Here is an 18,046-nt window from a genome sequence, read left to right on the forward strand (position 1 = left end):
AAGGGTGATGCAGCAAACACTACAAAAAAAGACACATCCGTGACATTTTGGGCCGAATGAATTTTTTTCTATCATACTTATTACACTTCTATGATGATAATTGTGACAAAACCCGTCATCATCATAGATAGATGTGGTGGGGTCCTACTTCTATGACAAAAAATCATGACAGGAAATGGGCTTTTCGTCCTGGGCGGGCCGGAGACGCAGCTGCATGACATTCTTTGGTCCGTCCATGACGGAAAAAACCGTGGTAGAAGCGAGGGCGAGGAAAATATTGGGGTGTTCTCGGTTACGGTGCGTGGTCGGGGACGAGCGATGCATGTTTCTCTCGTACACGCACGTGCGTGGGTGCGAGGCGTTGGGCTCTAACTGAACCCGAGCGAGGCGTTGGGCTCTAACTGAACCCGAGCGATTGCACTGCAGGCTACGCGTTACTGAACCCGAGCGATCGATCGATGGCTGTTAACTGAACCTGATCAAGCGATTCCTTCGCTACTGCTGCTAACTGAAGCCGGTCGATGCTGCCTCTGGATGAACAGTGAGCGTTGCCGGGGGGTTTGGATGAATAGTTCCCGGTGGGGGTGGATGAACAGGACCCCGTGGTGTTGCCTCTGGATGAACAGTGAGCGTTGCTGGGGGGTTTGGATGAACAGTTCTCGGTGGGGTGGATGAACAGGACCCCGTGGTGTTGCCTCTGGATGAACAGGACCCCGATCGATCAAGCCGGTTGGGGCTGGATGAACAGGACCCCGTGGAGGCCTGGATGAACAGGACCACCCCGTGGAGGGCAGGATGAACAGTAGATGGTGGAGGGCTGGATGAATAGTAGCCCGTGGAGGGGTGGTTGAACAGGAGCCCGTGGAGAGAGCTCGATGAACAGGAGCCCGTGGATGAACAGTCGCAGGTGGAGGATGGAGGAGGTCGACGGTGGATGAACTGTAGCCCGTGGAGGCTGGAGGGGGTCGACGGTGGAGATGAACAGTATCTCGTGGAGTCCCGTTTTGCGGTACGCCAGACCCCTCCCGATGAACAGGACCCCCGTTTCGACCGTAGCGCTCCAACACAAGTCTGTTTCCTCCGTTTTGCGGTATGCCACACCCCTCTCGATCAACGGGACCCCCGTTTCGACCGTAGGAGGTCCGTTTGCTCCGTTTTGCGGTACACCAGACCCCTCCCAATGAACAGGATCCCGTTTCGACCGTGGCCGGTCGAACACAAGGCCGTTTCCTCCATTCTGCGGTACGCCAGGCCTCGTTTCCATCGGCTGTTTCGTCCAAGCCCTCCCGATGAACACGACGACACATTCCGTTCCGACCCAGCCGGTTGGCTCCCTAAGAACATGACGACGGAGTTGTTTCTCCATTCCGACACAGCCATGTACACGAGCCCTGGCCGTATGTATGCGCGAGTAGGCATTCGAGACCCCGCCCGTATGTACGTACGTGGCCGTATTTACTTTCTTGCACCCTGGCCGTTGTACATATGTGTACATGCTACGTGCGCGCCTCTACTACAACACGTGTGTGCCTCTACATCGACCAGTATGTACGTACACGTTCGCGACCAGAATGACAACGCTACGTAAGTTTCGACCAGGTGGGTCCCGACTGTCAGGCACTTCCTTGCGTGCGAAGATGTAGCTGGTGGGTCCCAGCAGTCAGGGGGTGAATCATTTTTTTTACCCGGACGCACTTCCTTGCATGCGAAGATGTAGCTGGTGGGTCCCAGCAGTCAGGGGGAAACGTTTTTTCGCGAAATACGGTGGCCCGTCCGGTGGGTCCCCGCTCTCAGGTGGAGGAATAATTATTTTGCGCGTAATAAGGAGGCACTTCCTTATTGCGATCGTGGACCCAGCTATCAGCCTCTCCATGTACAGTACTCTTCCGATGGAAGTTGGTCGTTGACCACATTGACCACGCCGCGCCGAGAGCACCAAGGCGGTGGACGACAGTGAGGCCTAGGAAGGGGACGATGCAGAGCCAGGGAAGACGCGGCAATGGATGCCCACGCGGAGAGGAGTACGAGGGTTCATTGGTTTGGCTGCGGTGTGAGGCTACCGTCACCGCAGAATAACAGGGGGTGTGGGTGAGTAGAGGGATGGCCTGGCCAGCGGTGGGAGTAGTAGGGGGCGGTGAGGCCTCCGCGGCATCACAGCCGGCCACGGGAGGCAGGAGCACGGGGCACGACTGGCGCTGGTTTGGGCGGCTGGAGCAAGAAGACCAGAGGTTGAAGAAGCACTACGGCCGTTGGATGGGCATCGTACGGTCACTGGAGCTATAATCGTGCATATTGACTAAGTTGACAAAGCCCTCTGTCCCCATCAACTTAGTAGGCCCACAAGTCAGCCTCCCACTATATTGGGTCCCAGCTAGCAGGGGGAGTATTCATTTTTTTGTGCGTAATAAGGAGGCACTTCCTTCCGTGTGAAGATATAGCTGGTGGGTCCGAGCTGTCAGCGGCGGTAACTTTTTTTCGCGAAATACAGAGGCCCTTTCGATGGGTCCCAGATGTCAGGTGGAGGAATCATTATTTTGCGCGTAGTAAGGAGGCATTTCCTTGCGTGCGGCCGTGGACCCAGTTGTCAGCCTCTCCACGTACAATCCACTTCAGATGCATGTCGGTCGTTGACCATGTTGACCAGGCCGCACCGAGAGCACCAGGGCGGTGGACGACGGCGAGGCCTAGGAAGGGAACGACACGGAGCCAGGGAAGACTCGGCAGTTGTTTCCCACGCGAAGGGGGGTACGACTGTACGAGGGTTTACTGGTTCGTCTGCCGTCGCCGGAGAATAACAGCAGGTGTGGGTGAGTAGAGGGATGGTTAGGCCAGAGATGGGAGTACGGTGGGGCGGTGAGGCCTACGCGGCAGCACAGCCAGCCGCGGGGAGGAGAGAGCAGGCAGTCCCGCCGGCGCTTGTTTGAGCGGCTGGAGCAGGAAGAGCAGAGATCGAAGAAGCACGACGGCCGTTGGATGGATATCCAACAGTCACTGCTTGTGCATCAACCTTTTTTTTAGGAAAGCCTCAAATCTGTGGAAAACATCATACAGCCCATCTGCCATTATTTCTAATAATTTACAGCCCATTTGCTAATTCTTAAGGTTTTTTTGGAGCACATATTCTTTTTGTTAGCATTACAGCCCATATTGTGGCCACGGTTAAAAAATTATACGAAATTTTGCATATTTCGGTGCGGTCCGAATTGTTTTTAATCCCGAAATTTCGAGTCACGTTCAAACTGATTTTAAAAATAAATATATATCAATATAAAATCCAACAAATTGTCCACGCATAAAAATCAATGCAATTTAAAATCTCAAAATGAAAAAAAAAGAAATTTGAAACTAATTGTCGGTTTGATGTGTTTTAAAAATATACAGCCCATTTCTCATTATTGATAGGCCATTTTCTCGACCAGTCGAATGAAAGCTCTCCTCGACTTGAAAGATTTGCAGCCCAACAGGCCTGACAAAGCGACTTACTTGGCAAATCACAAAAAAACTGGGTTGTGGCCGTGGACCCAGCTGTCAGCCTCTCCACGTATAGTACTCTTCCGATGGAAGTCGGTCATTGACCACATTGACCACGCCGCGCCGAGAGCACCAAGGCGGTGGACGACGGTGAGGCCTAGGAAGGGGACGACGTGGAGCCGGGGAAGACGCGGCAGTGGATGCCCACGCGGAGAGGAGTACGAGGGTTCACTGGTTTGGCTGCGATGTGAGGCTGTCGTCGTCGCCGCAGGGCCTGGCTAGCGGTGGGAGTAGTAGGGGGCGATGAGGCCTCAACGGCAACACAGCCGGCCACTGGAGGCAGGAGCAGGCGGTCTCTCCGGCGCTGGTTTGGGCGGCTGGTGCAAGAAGAGCATCGATTGAAGAAGCGGCAGGACCGTTCGATTCAAATCCAACGGTTACTGCTACTAGAATCGTTTGTTGACTAAGTTGGCAAGCCCTGCGTACGCGTCAACTCATAGTAGGCCCACAGGTCAGCCTCCCAACCGGTGGGCCCCAGATGTCAGTGGAAGGAATCATTTTTTTCGCGTAATAAGGAGGCAGTTGATTGTACAACTCTGTCAGTAAGACCCTGTTACTACTGTTGATGACATCCCGGTAACCGTCGATGGACGAGAACTTTGCCTATTGGTCTGCCTCGTTACTGCGAGCAGGAAAATGGTTCCCTTCGTCCCTCACCCTTGGTACCAACATTGTTGCCAACATTACTGACAGGCTATCCTTTGACATAGCGCTGCTGCTCCGGCTCCCCGACCGACCTGCTCGGTGAGCTCCTCTGGCGCGCCGCCTCCCCACGGTCGCCTGGGCGGCGATGCAACTCCTCTGCTCCACCTAAGAGACGAGGAAAAGGGGATCAGGATAAGGTTTTTTTTAGAGAAAATGATAACGAAGCGGTCGGTTGATTTCAGACCTTGTCAGTTTTTTTTTTGCGGGTAGACCTTGTCAGTTAGCGCGTGCGCTCAGCGCGAGGAAATTGTGCAGCTGCACGATTAAGTATTTGGATACTTTATTAGTAGGTAGGTAAAGAAACCCCTAAAAAAGGTAAAAGAAGGGCCTATCCCTCAGCTTAAAATTGCAGACAAAATGGCCTTCGGCCCGAGAAAATGATTGGTCCGGCCCAAGAAAATGACTGGTCCGGCCCAAGAAAATGATTGGTCCGGCCCAAGAAAATGACTGGTCCGGCCCAAGAAAATGATTGGTCCGGCCCAAGAAAATGACTGGTCCGCTCTGTCTCCCGACGCTCGATTTCCCCCCCTCGAGGGTTTCCTCCGCCGCCAGGTTGCAGCCCCTGCGTCGCCCGTACCTCTCCTACTCCCTCCGACGACCGGCGCCATCCCCGCCACCCCGCAGGAGCCGGCGAGCGCGGCCCCACGCTCCCATCTCGCCGGCACAAGCATTCATCCGTCCCGCCTCCTCCCCCTCCCGACGGCCCCGACGCGCCCATCCCGCCGGCCACCCCCTTCCTCCGCCGTCCCCAACGAGCCGATCCCGCCGGTCGCAGCTCTTCTTGCACCGCTTCCTGGTGAGCCTCTCGTCCTTCGGTTTTTGTTCTGTTCTGGTTCCTCTCCTGTACATGGAACGATGGAAGTTGGATAAGATGGATGTATGCAGATGCTTAGTACATGATTTGCGTGATGGATGGATCAATGGGGCTAGGTTTTTCGTAGATGGATGGATGAATGGACATGTAAATTATTATTTTTGGTTACTGTGAATGCTCAATGCAACTGTAAAGGGAATATGGCTTGTTTAAAAAAAAATATTGTGATTACTCAATGCAACTGCCAATGGTTCTTTCTTGCTTCTGCTGTGTGCTAATTTGAATGCTATTTTTAATGTGAATGCAATCGCCAATGGTACCGTCAACACTCAGTTTTGGAATCAAAAGCTGAAAAGAACTGTGCCTGGTTCTTCTTCCAGAAACCTAGTTTTGCATCCAGCTTTTACTGCTCCACTCGCTAGCAGTTTCTTTAGTGTACCATCAAAGAAATTGTCATCTGATTCATGTCCTCATCCTCAGTTCCACCATCTTTGCTACTGATATGGCAACATTGTAACGAATTCTTCAAATTTGTGTGTCATCTGAAACAAAGCTAACTTGTTCCAATCTTTTGTGACATTTTCCGTTCTCCTTCTTTAGATGGCGTCATGCGAAACCTTGAGGGCAAGACCTCAGAGATATTTCCCACAGATTTGTCTGACATATGACCATATGGAGCATATGGTGAAGTTTCATGGCCGGGTTAGTCTCCCCCTCCTTTGATTTAATCTTCATTTGTGGACATTGATTTGAATAATTGAATCTGGACTGAAGCCTGTCTTTCTATTTCTTTTTGCAGACTGCTGGTCTCAAGAGGTCTGAAGAAGTGGAGGACTATTTTGATATTCAGTTTCTAACTGCTGAAGACGCCAACCGTGCCTTTAACCATCTCAAGGGCAAGGTACCAAACATGGAGTTCAGTTGGGCGCCGAGGAACATTATCAAAGACAAGCCACCAACTGGTATCAAGAACATTATCAAGAACATCTCGATTGCTCATAAAAAAAATCTTCTTCTCATCCTGTTTTTCCATGTAGGAGTGGTGGATACTTCATTCGTCCCACCAAAATGTGATCTCGATTGCTTTAGTGAGCTGGTAAAATATTCTAAAGATCTTTCCTACCTGAGTACAACTTGCTACTTGAAGACATTTATTATCCGCTAGGTTTTCCTGCCATGTTGTATTAAGCATATGTATTATATCCATGTTTACTTAAGTTAATTGTTGTAGCTAATAAAAAGATGTTTACTTTTGTGCAGCCTTCCCTGCCCATTCCTGCCAATCAGCCATTCCCCACATTCTGGAAGTTGCCGCCTCCACAGCATAAACGGAAGAGAGGTCGACAGTCTCCAGAGCCTCCACGTTCCGCAGAGCGGTATCCCCCAAGTAGTGTTCAGATGGATGAAGTCGACCCACGCCCTCCATTCACAGCGCGCTACTGGGCGCAACTTCGTCCGATATACAGTAAGTTGTCGCAAGTAATTTTAATTATCCGTTTGGTCTATATCTCGGTACCTAACAGAATAGACGAGAAATGAGAATGTTTGAGTAAACATTTGGTACAAAAGAAAATTGAGGGGCACCCTGTAGTGAACTACAGAGCATTTACCTTGCCAAAAAGACAGTTGCATCTAGTCAGTAGGTTAGTTACTTAGTCGTGCATACTTTGAGCAAAACATCGAGTTAGTACTTTGAGCATACTTTCTCATTTCCAAAAATTTTATTATAACCTTCAAGGTTAACCTTCAAACCTCATTCCGGAAGTGAGTTGAGCATAGCTTATAACTTTCCCAATTCCGTGAGTGTATCCAAATTCCATAGACATGTTGAACATAGCTTATAACCTTCAAGCCTGAGTCCAAAAGTGAGTTGGGAAGGTTATAAGCTATGTTCAACATGTGTTTGCCTTAGTCGTGCATACTTTGAGCACCTGATGGAATTGCAAGCCTTGTCACCATGTAAAATCATGATATTTGATCAATGCTGAATCCTACAAGCTAAGTTAACCGGATACTTCTGAAAACTGCCGTATCAGGCATATCGGAAACTCGGATACGTTTTGATACTTCTCAAAACGTATCGGACATGTATCTCCCTATTTTCTGTTTTTCAAATAAATAAATAAAATTCGGATACTTTGGGGATACCTGTGGGATACCTCATGGGCATGTGAAAAGCCTATCTATCCATACCCACGACAGCCACCTCCCTTTTCTCGCCTCATTCTTCCCCACCTCCAGTGCCCAAATGTGACCGATCCTACTCTTCGGCAGCTTCAAATAGAAGTTGCAGCAGCTGAAGGGAACTAGGATCATACTAATGGTGCATTTTCCATGCTTCTATCACCTTATTAGTATTCTTAAGCTGTCATTTTCATATAATCATTATTTCCTATATTTTTTTCAAACCGGGTTCAGGCACAACACATCATGTCAAAACCGGGATTTGACCGAGGAATACCACTAAGAGGGAGTAACTATACCTGGTCTTAAAGAGTTGAGGGACGAAGGTTACACCAACAAAAAGTTTAGGCACAAAAGCCACACTTCGCGATTAGTTGAGGGACGAAAAATGCACTTTTCTCTAATTCTTTTTCTGGTGCTCTTTATATTACCTTGACAGTTCACTTGATTTATCAAAAATGAATAGATTGGAAGGTTCTCAACAAAAATAGACCCAGAATGAACACATTAAAAAGCTAACAAAAAATGTATTGGCTAGTTCACTTGATTTATCAGGCCGAAATATATACACGTAGCTAGGTTGTCTTAATCGTGCAATGTTAATTAGGTGCAATACCACGTAACTTATAATAGCCGGACATCCCGCATCATGGGACCACATGAAGAGCACAGATGAATGGTAAATAATTCGAATCTAATGTCAAGTCACGAGAGTAGGCTTTCCATCAACCACTTTCTCTTGAAGCTGAGCTGAATCTGACACCAGTTGGCCGGAGAGCCTGGCTGTGTCTATCAGATAAACAAGCAACTGCCAAAATGCGTTGTTAGTTGTCCAAATCTTCATTGGTTAAATGTCTTCCGATCTTCCGATTACTTCTTAAAAAACTCGATGGTTTAACTAACCTGAAAAAAATTGGACAAGGGCGATGACGGCATGGATCTGATTACGCTGACTAATTAACTTAACCATTTCGCAATTTTTCTTAACTTAACCAAAGTGCGCGTGTTATTCTAAAAGCAAGTACTATAACAAATGAATTGAACCCGTCTGCTTATTTAAACTTTGAATCGCAAATTTAAAACAATCTTAATTTTCTAAGGCTATGAAAAGGCAGGGTCTGGGCAGGGGAGACCCTGATCTGCCTCTGCCGGCCGCCACCGCAGAAACCCAGGGCTGGTGAGGAGCCACTCCTGCAGCGCGTGCCAAGGGCCAGGCGCCGCTGCTCGCTCGACGATCCTGACGGCGACGCCCGCAGGAGTCAGAATCGGGGTCAGTAGAACACGAGAGGAGCATTTCCTGCTTTCTCCTGCACATTTTAGGTTTTTAGTATCTGAGGGTGATGCAGCTATCACAATGAAGTGACAGATGTGGCACAGAAATCTTGCTCGCTGTCCTGATTAGGTGTTATCCTTTCCCTTTTTAATCACACTGACCCAACTCTTTTGGCCTAATTAGGAGACCGACTGGCTGCAGGCTTGTCCGTTTGTGGCCATATATGAATATTAATGCAAGTGTCACGTAATCTAATTGCCAAGTGTTGTACGGATGAGCCCCTAAAAAAAGTGTTGTATGGATGAGTACGTGAGAAGATACAAGCAATCAATGATTTTTTTTGTCTTATATAATCATGGGGATAAAAACGTCGTCCATCGATCTGCATGGGCTTACGTGAACCTCACACCAACATGATAGATCGTCATAATTATATCATATGCTCCGGAAAAGGGAACATCCTTTATCATCATGCCTATGATGCGTGTGATGGGTCAATTTGTGATGTCTCTGCAGTTATACATAATAACTAGCAGGCAGAGACGCAGCAACACGCCGCGCCTGTCAGGAAGCCTGAGATTGTCTTTGTTATTTTCTTTGATGGAAGAAAATTTAAATAGTTTGCTCAGAATACAGTTGACTGTGTGGAAGTTTTTGATCAAAACAGTTCATTTCAATGCAAACTTCAGTACAACATTTTTCGGGCAGAATTGATGTAAACCCAAATAAATCTCTATCCAAAGCCCTAACTTTTGCTTTGCAACATCAATCGCTGGAATAAACTTTCCAGCCACCTACACAGACACAAAGGAAGCTGCTAGCCTAAGCAGTACACACAGTGCTAAATTCTGAAGCTTATACTCCACATCCACAGTAACCTTCTTCGATTCTATTTAGTACCACGAATGCACCTAAGGTAAAACATAGGATAAGGTGAACTTGTAACCTGCAGGTACTCCGAACATGGATCACTGTTCTTAAAAAAAATTAATGCGAGAGCCTCAGAACACACACATAGGACTACATGTAAAGAAGATTGCCAATTAGAGTGAACAAATCTACTGGCCTGGTGCATGCTATTGGCTAACACCTACTTGGGATCGACGAATAGCAGTCTAGACTTATACGTCATGCAATTTCTGAATAAGTAGGAGGATAATCTCAAATGATTCAATTGAAGCTTTGATCACAAAAAGAACAAAAGATAACTTATGTTCATAGTTCTGCGATCATTAGGGCTACCATATGCTGAACTCAGACATATCAAACATATGTAATATCTGTAAGCTTGAAATTTATGTCGCTTATATGTTGTGGACGCTTTGGCATTTACAGAATAAAGGTGAGGGCAACACCCATTCTTAGATCATGGCATTGGCATAGCTGCAAGATATCAACAAATCAGAAGGGATATCGATAGAAAATATGGACTTAACACAACCCTTTTTCCAAAAAATAGAAATATGAAGACTTGATATGTGAGAAATTTTGAAAACTAAATATGTGAGAAATTTTGAAAACTCGCAAATTTTTTCTGCGGAACAAAATATTCTTAATCCAAAAATTAGTAGCCATACTAAAAAAATTTAAAAATAAATTAGTACTATGTCATGTTAAATCCAATGAAATACGTATAAGATATTAGTGAAGAATAAAAACAAAAAAAGAAACTAATATCCCATTTGCTATAAATTTTTTTGGAACTAGCGGAGTTACCCGCGCATTTGCGCGGCTAGATACATAAATAAATTATTATAAATGTTATTTTAGGTTTTGACATAGGTTTCAATACATAGCTTTGAAAATATTTATTTTAGCAATTGACATATTCTTAGATCATATGCCAGTTCGTATTGATAGTTTGTTTGCCTTGACTACGTACCTGTTGTCGAAGTTGTTGTGAAAAACTGAGACTAAGTTTAGATGGTAGAATGCATTCTAATTTCTTAAAAAGAAATACCACGATCTATATGTTGAAGAATAGCTCGATTTATGAAGCAATTTCTCTTGTAAACATGATGAATCATTTTTGTCACTACTCTTATTCCAAGTATTGTAATATAGTTGTCGGCTATAAATTAAATTTAGATTTATTTATAAACACGACTCTTGGTTGATACCAATCCATTTACCTAGCGGATGCTTGATGAGTATATTGACATGGGTGTTATCAGAATGACATAATTATCAAATGCATTTTAATTGCACTACATACCATGTACATCCGTACGTTCGCAAGTCGATGCACATTTGAAATTCATGTCATATTTAGTATACTGTCATAGCCTCTCACATATATCAAACAGAAATATTTTCGCAAACAATATTAATGTACTTTCTATAAATTCCATTTCACTCGCTCCTATCATCAGTTTCTTTTCTTTAGCACATATGTAATAGTTTCTTACATCTTTTGCTGATAATATTTAATCCGTTCGTATCATATGCCACTTTCACATGTATTGCATTCAAAATATTTGCAGCAATACTTATTTTCGGGCCAAACATATGCACATTATTTCAATTTTGTTGTGTATTAGGCATAATGACCACTCGCATGGATTCTATCTATTCTACCTAGGATGTCTTAATATATGCATGTTACTGTATTTTTGAAGCGGTCTAGAGAAGAGAAGCTATGACGTGTTGAAAAAGGTTTCCCCTGCTGTTATAGTAATTCGCATGCTCCCTCTCTCTCAGTTTACAGGGCGTGCGCGTACCCCTAGGTCGTCAGTTTACAGGGTATTACAAAAAATATATCAATATAAACTTTAGATGTTCTATTTTCAAACGGTATAAGTTTTGTGTTATATAGTTTATATTATGGTGATAAAATTGGCAACCTAGGTATACGCGTAGGACTTGTAAACTGAGACGGAAGGAGTATGTACATGTTCGGCCCATGAGAGCATGTGCAAATTTTCATTAAAAAGAACACTTTTTACAGTGTAAAAATTACAAAAGTCATTCTTCTGATAGAGTTTTGCAATCACTAATTTATTCTTAATACAATGCATGAAACATTTACATATAAGATTTTGTAGTTTAGTCTCCTTTTATAAATTTATTGTTGCTCAAAACGTTGTTGTACTGCTCCGTACACACAAAATGCCCAGACCTATTTATTATTTTTATGGAAGCTATTTAATATGTCAATGTATTTAGCGTTAATTGTGCCCGTATAGCCAGCCCAAACAGTCCCTTGTGGCCACACACATCATCCAACTAAATGATTTTTCTATTTCTCTCTCTCCTAATTCCTTGCATCGATAGTGTCCACTCAAAATCAATCATTGACCGTTGGTTTGACAGGGTGATAGTATTGGATACGGAACCATCTTTCATTGTTTTTTTCTTTGCGAGTGGATTCTGATTGTAAGGTCTAAGCGTAACGTGGCTGGCTTCTTTTTCCTCTTCTATTAAAATTCTATAACAAACACTTAGTACATGCCTTTTTTTCTCAGGAATATTATTTATTTAGCCTGTACGTGTGCTTCTCATCCACACGATCATGATTGCATTATTCCATCGTACATGTACGTGACAGATTTCCCATATGCAAATTTGTATGTAACGTAATATCTTTAAATCTCAGCCGTTTAGATCAAAAAATTGATGGCCTGGATCATTTAATCTCTGTGGATGAATGTGATGGCTTATTTTGCTCTTATTGTAGTTATATAATAGATTTTCAACCCCTTTTGATATTACTTTTAACAGACACTAACCATACTTTTTGGCCAGGCCAGAATGCATCCCTCCTTGTCTTGAAAGACTTGCAGCCTAATAAGTCGGAGAAAACAAATAGGCCTAGCTTGGGTATTCTTCAAAAAGAAATATTGGGCTACCTATTTTCTCAAAGAAAAAACTGCTAGGCTGGTCATGTTGTTAGACGGGCCACAGAGACCGCACAACCCAGTTTATAGCCTGCTCCTCCGAATTACTACTAAAAAAAGTTGTGCAATTCTGTCGTTAATTGACTATACGTTAAAAATGATGTGGGTCCCAAATATCAGTAGGGTGGATTAGAGTAAAAAAGAGCGGTTCATCTGAGTAATAAAATAGGCGCTTGCTTGTGTTCGGGAGTGGACCTGGTGGGTCCGTACTGTCATACTCACAACTACAGTCCTCTCCCGATTCACTATGTTGACAGGGACCGTTTCAAAAAAAACTATGTTGACAGGGCCGGACGGCGGCGCCGCGGAGAGCGCACCAAGGCGGAGGATAAAGTGCTGTCGCCAATGTGCTGGGCTGGGTTGGATATTCTTATTGAAAAATAAAAATGGACCGTGACCTGTTAAATCGTGAATTGAAAGATCTGGTGCATGAGCATTTAGCTTTATTTATTTACTTATTTATGTTTAGGGGACCATGACCATGTACCTGGGTCGGATTCATGTGAGAGCCTCCCTTCCAGTTAATTATGGGCTTCTCTATTGGGCCTTCATCAGTGGGCTGCATGTTATCAACAAGTGCAAAATGTGTTCTATACGAAAAATAGTATGCGCTACGTATGATACGGGGCACTAAAGGATCGAACCGTGCAACGACTTCCAAAACATTGTGTTTGTCGTTCTAACAACACATTTATTCAATCAACAGACGAAATATACTACTGATTGTACATTGAAAACAGCAGCAGCAGCAGCAACCAGAGCTGGGGTGCAACAGAAGCAGTAAGCAGGCCAGAAGAGTGAAGACGCAATTCTCTCTTCCAAACCAAACATCAGCTATCATTACAAAAGGGCTACCAAAAAAGAACAAGTGTATGCATCAAACTAAATAAAGATCCTACTACACCAAGTGTACACATCTAACTAACTGGCTCAGTTAGACGTTACTATTTATTAAGCTGTGGAGATTGGCTGACGGCTTGAACCAGATGGGTGCCTGACGGGGGAAACTCTAGCCAGCAGGTCGAAGTCTGATATTTGCGACCCTCTCTCCTACTTTGGGCTGCAGAGCGTGGTGGCACATATCAGGGTATGGTGCATGCAGAGACGCATGGTACGATGTGTACACACAGTTTTGCCTGATGAACGAAACCGTGCTGCCATCATGATCCTTATCGTCGGTTATCTCCTAGTTAATCAGATAATTCAGTCCGACAAACAGAGAGCGTGTACCAAGACGACTTACCAATCTCCAGTCAAAAATTCCTGAAGGCCCAGAGAAGCTGGGATCTTGCTCAAAGACCTTGCAATGACTGTGATTGTATTCCGCGAAACAACACGTCCGGTATGTGCGAACGATTATCAATCGTTCGTCGTCGTCTGATCATGCCAGGAACCACCTGCAACTGCCATGCCGCTTTTCTTTCAAAGGTTTTGGGATTAGGAAGGGTAGGGACACCAGGCGGCCTACAACATCATATCAAGTTGGAGTCAAATAATCCTGAAAAAAAAGTTGGAGTCAAATAAAAAAGGGCTCTTGATGTAGTCAATCTTAAGAACAGCATGTTATGAGTATGAATATTTTTTCAGTAAATGTTGACAGTAATATAAGCAAGCCATCATGATATCATAGGAAAGTAACATACTGATGTAACAGCCGTTTGTAGCGATGACTGGAGTAGGCCAGCAATACGTCCAGCCATAGAAGGAGTCGACAACGTAAATGAAGCCCTTGTGTTCAATGGCATCAGAGAACCATGGAGGATGTATGATCCTGCGATGGACGTGCAGATTTATCCACTTACCGCAGTGACCTATCAGATAGGCGAGACCACGGTTGAAGAACGCAATTAGCCTGAAGTCTTTATAATTCGCAGATCTTGTGGGCACTTGGCAGATTACAACCTTGAGCAAATCAAACTTGGTATCATGTTGGCTACTATAAGATTCCGAGTATTCTGGGCCGCGGTGCCAAAGCAGTGCAGTGTTAATCGAAGGAAGGGGGATCAATCGCCGAGTGTAGACCTCCACGAGCATCCAGCTACCGCGACCGTCGACGAGCACCATCCAAGACGTGTTCATGCCGACCCAGTACATACTGTTAATGTAGTTGAGGGTGACGGGGATCGGATCGCAGTCAAGGGGGTTGATGCTCGCCACCCTACGATCGTTATGCTGCGTGACATGCCGTTTCTGAAGATCAGGCGGCATTAACAAGCAAGGAGCTGGCTTAAAAAGCTCCGGCCTGAGGGCTTTGAGTAAATAGTACAGCCCCGACGAGCACGCGGCAAGCGGCATTGTACTGAGATTGTCCACATGCAAAACAATGAGCTTGATTACCTCTATGGGGAGCGAATTCCAGCCACTCTTTCAGCGGACGCTACTCGGTTCTACCATTGTTAGTGCTTGGGTTTCGGACGAGGGAGGAGGCACCTTAGCAGGGATGGAAGATTGGACGAGGGGGGAGGCTCCTTAGCGGGGATGGAAGAGCGGACAAAGATGGAGAAGCGAATATGTGTTGCGGGAAGTGGACAGGTGATGATGACTATAGCACGCCGCTTGACTTACGAGACACATACCAGCAGCATAGGGTCATATCAAAGTCAGACAACTTGCTTGAGTGATCACAGTACTAGTACTCCCTACAGTACCTGCTACTATGCCCTAACTTGCTTGAGTAGAGTAGTAGTGGAGTAGGACTCTGCTCTACTACTAGCACCGGAGGAGTAGTATGTTCTAATATAAAATAGTTACAAACTTCAATGCCCGAGCGTGGAACGACTATGAACCTCCATCGGTGCTAACTCCAATCCTGCAAGTCATGGATTTGTTTCTTTTTAACTTTCTGTACGAATCTGTAGCTAGCTTGCAAGTCACATGCACTGTACTGACAGTGGAACCCACAGAGTACTTAGAATACAAGATTAAGGATGCAATTAACTTTTTATAGAGGGAGAATCATACACGCAATTAACTCAAATGGATTGGACGTGACTCTATTATTCTCCAACGGCAACCGGCAAATTTCTTCCCGCGGGCCGGAGTAGGTTTCTCGGTTTGCATGCGGGTTTAACGGAGGGGTTTGATGGAGGCAAGGAGGCGTGTTCAGCCGGGCGTGCAGTGGACGGTGCAGTACTATTCGATTTAACAACTACGTACAACTAGTATATTATAAAAAACAAAGAAGAGTAGTAGAGATAGAGATAAGAATAGAGACTAGGGAGGAGCACCATCTACTGCTTCGTGGGCTACTCCTACGCTCCATTCGGCGGCCGCAACGTCCCCTACAGCCATTCCCTCCTGCGCTCCATTCGGCAGGCGCTGTTGAAATTTGGGGAGCGCACTCTCGCGACTGCTAGCAGCGACGACTTCACCGACGATGACTTCTTCCCCGACCTCGGCAACCTCTTCCTCAACGATATGGGCGACAACCTCAACGACAATGGTGTTGCTCCCGTTGCACCGTATGTGTTTCTGTCCTTCCTGTTTGAAATCATGGTAGAATTCATGTTTCTAGTCTGTGTCCTAGATTCGATCTGTTTATCTACTATGCTAGTCCACATGATTAGTTTAATCTCTGTTATAGCCGCCATAATTTATTTTGTAGAAATCTCGTAGTAACTTACTCATATATTCAACTGGCGGAACGTCCCCTACAGCCACTCCCGTTTCATGGACGGCCTGGTCGATGCCTCCAAGGAGCCCTTCGTCTACTGCTATGAGTGCCCGATGCCGTTTTGGGGCTCGCCGGCACACATCGTGCATCACCTGACGCAGGCGTGCGGCGATCACTACTGGCCCTTGGCGAAGAACATCAAGTACAAGACGTGCTACCCGTTCACCGTGCCGGAGTCGCTGGAGGATCAGCGCCGCCTGCTAGTCTCAGAGGAGGACGGCAGCGTCTTCCTCTTGATCCTGGCCATCGGCAAGGCCCGCGCAGGCCGCCGCCACATCTCTGTAGTGTGCGTCAGGGGCAACGCCGCTGACACTGACACTGACACGAGGCCGATGTACGGGTGCGTGCTCACTATTACTACCCCTCAGAGGTACGTGGGCGGCGACACTGGCTACATCAAGCTGACTTGGACTCTGCCGAGATGGGACCTTCCCGCCGATGTGGACATGGAAGATGCATGGTATTATTTGACCTCCAACAATGTGCATGGGGACTCCAAGGAGGTTCATCTGGACATCTGCATTACTAAGTTAAACTAGTCGTCTACCCGTGCATTCGCACGGGCTAGTAAGAAATGGCGAAAAAACTTCATAAATACGTCTTTGAAGTATCGAGTTATACTTATGATTTGGCATGGAATATTTACTACAATAGTCACCTTGATTGAGCGATATATGTATGCATTGTGACTATGTTTTTTATTCTTATCTCTCTGTTGACTTGTAATTATTTAAGCATTACTCACGGGATGATATTGCTTCATCTATGCCAATTGAATTGTTAGAATCTGTTTGGGATTGCTACATGTACCACTGGAATGCATGTCTTCTAACACAGTTTTTTGAGACATGGCCTATCTTTTGGATCCATACATATAATAAATGAATGTATATATTTTTATGGCTGGTAATTTGCAACATTGTAAATAATAATTAATTGTACAGTCGATGAAGACATGTCATGTTGTAGCACATTGGACACCATTACGTTGTACACTTTAAAAATATTTTATCTCAACTCTCACTTGCCTTATAATATATTGTTAATCTGTTTTGATCTTTCTCTTAACTATTTTTATTGATTTCTAAAAATTAGAGAGCAACTATGGAAATTCCTTTATGTCGTACTTTTGAAGTACATGTATATACACAGTGTAAGGATTATGTCTCTAAAAGATATTACTAAAAACAACTTCTACGTGTACATGAAGGAGTTAATAAAATTCACATATTTATATTCGTGTTATAAATTCTGAATCATCATCCATGGTTAAAATTTGAGGGAACAAACGTGTTTCTATGTAGAAAAGTAAAATAAACAATAATGGTGTTTTATCATACTTGTATCTTCTTCTTTTTTGCATGTTAAATCATACTTGTACATTGCGCCAAGTACCTAATATTATGCTTCCCAAATATTGTAGAGTTGGCCGGTGGATGCTGGATTATCATCCTTCCTTCTCTTTCGCTTCAAACTAAAAATTGAAGTCACGGAGAATATGGACAGCTTTGTAAAAAAAAGATTTAAAATATAATCTCCTACAGGAAACCTGCAGCAGGGTGCACCATAGCTGCAGGAGGATGTCCAACCTAAGGTTGTTATGGAAGGGCTTCAATGTGCTAAAACAGGCGGCAAAATGGGCTTTCCATTGACAGTAACTTAGTGACAGGACTAAATGATATACTTGGGGAATTTTGTGTGTTAGCACATAATTAAGAATGGTATAATCTGGAACTTGTTGCCTCTTAAATTGAAATAAATCTGGTCTCAATGCACACTGTTAGAACTCATTGAAACCAAGAAGAAGGAACACCAAAGCATGAAAAACGTGTGTACCTAGAAAACATAAGATTTGCCCTTCTTTTTCACATGTTGTTGGTAACTTATTTGAAAAATGTAAACGGACTGTGCAAAGATATGGAAAATCAAATCATCTTGTTGTCATGCTGTTTACTTCCATCAGGGCATTT

At 44.8% G+C, this 18,046-nt stretch overlaps 2 protein-coding genes across 3 annotated transcripts; both read left to right on the forward strand.

Annotated features, from left to right (window-relative positions):
• Window positions 1–4,719: 4,719 nt before the first annotated feature.
• Window positions 4,720–17,810, forward strand: LOC125521810 (uncharacterized). 2 transcript variants are annotated; one of them, XM_087533157.1, is made up of 6 exons: window positions 4,720–5,032; window positions 5,651–5,752; window positions 5,850–6,012; window positions 6,088–6,146; window positions 6,311–6,515; window positions 17,500–17,810. In XM_087533157.1, the coding sequence occupies exons 1-6, from the start codon at window positions 4,724–4,726 to the stop codon at window positions 17,559–17,561; spliced, it is 900 nt and encodes a 299-aa protein (XP_087389283.1). In that variant the 5' UTR covers window positions 4,720–4,723; the 3' UTR covers window positions 17,562–17,810. The 2 variants fall into 2 exon arrangements, with proteins under 2 accessions (XP_087389283.1, XP_048542832.2); XM_048686875.2 differs by lacking the exon at window positions 17,500–17,810 and adding an exon at window positions 12,252–12,972.
• On the forward strand, window positions 15,712–16,721 carry LOC125521811 (uncharacterized). The gene is made up of 2 exons (XM_048686876.2): window positions 15,712–15,864; window positions 16,060–16,721. The coding sequence occupies exons 1-2, from the start codon at window positions 15,821–15,823 to the stop codon at window positions 16,613–16,615; spliced, it is 600 nt and encodes a 199-aa protein (XP_048542833.2). The 5' UTR covers window positions 15,712–15,820; the 3' UTR covers window positions 16,616–16,721.
• Window positions 17,811–18,046: the final 236 nt, after the last annotated feature.

The sequence above is a fragment of the Triticum urartu genome, chromosome 7A (assembly GCF_056163025.1).
Source record: "Triticum urartu cultivar PI428250 chromosome 7A, HENAU_Tu73, whole genome shotgun sequence".
NCBI classification, from domain to species: Eukaryota; Viridiplantae; Streptophyta; class Magnoliopsida; order Poales; family Poaceae; genus Triticum; species Triticum urartu.

Bases quoted from the DNA above. Each gene is read 5' to 3' on its own strand.
- LOC125521810 (XM_048686875.2), top strand. From the start codon at position 4,724: ATGACTGGTCCGCTCTGTCTCCCGACGCTCGATTTCCCCCCCTCGAGG. The intron at 5,033-5,650 runs GTGAGCCTCTCG...CTCCTTCTTTAG, and splicing joins TCTTCTTGCACCGCTTCCTG to ATGGCGTCATGCGAAACCTT. The intron at 6,013-6,087 runs GTATCAAGAACA...TTTTCCATGTAG, and splicing joins CAAAGACAAGCCACCAACTG to GAGTGGTGGATACTTCATTC.
- LOC125521811 (XM_048686876.2), top strand. From the start codon at position 15,821: ATGGGCGACAACCTCAACGACAATGGTGTTGCTCCCGTTGCACC. The intron at 15,865-16,059 runs GTATGTGTTTCT...CGTCCCCTACAG, and splicing joins GGTGTTGCTCCCGTTGCACC to CCACTCCCGTTTCATGGACG.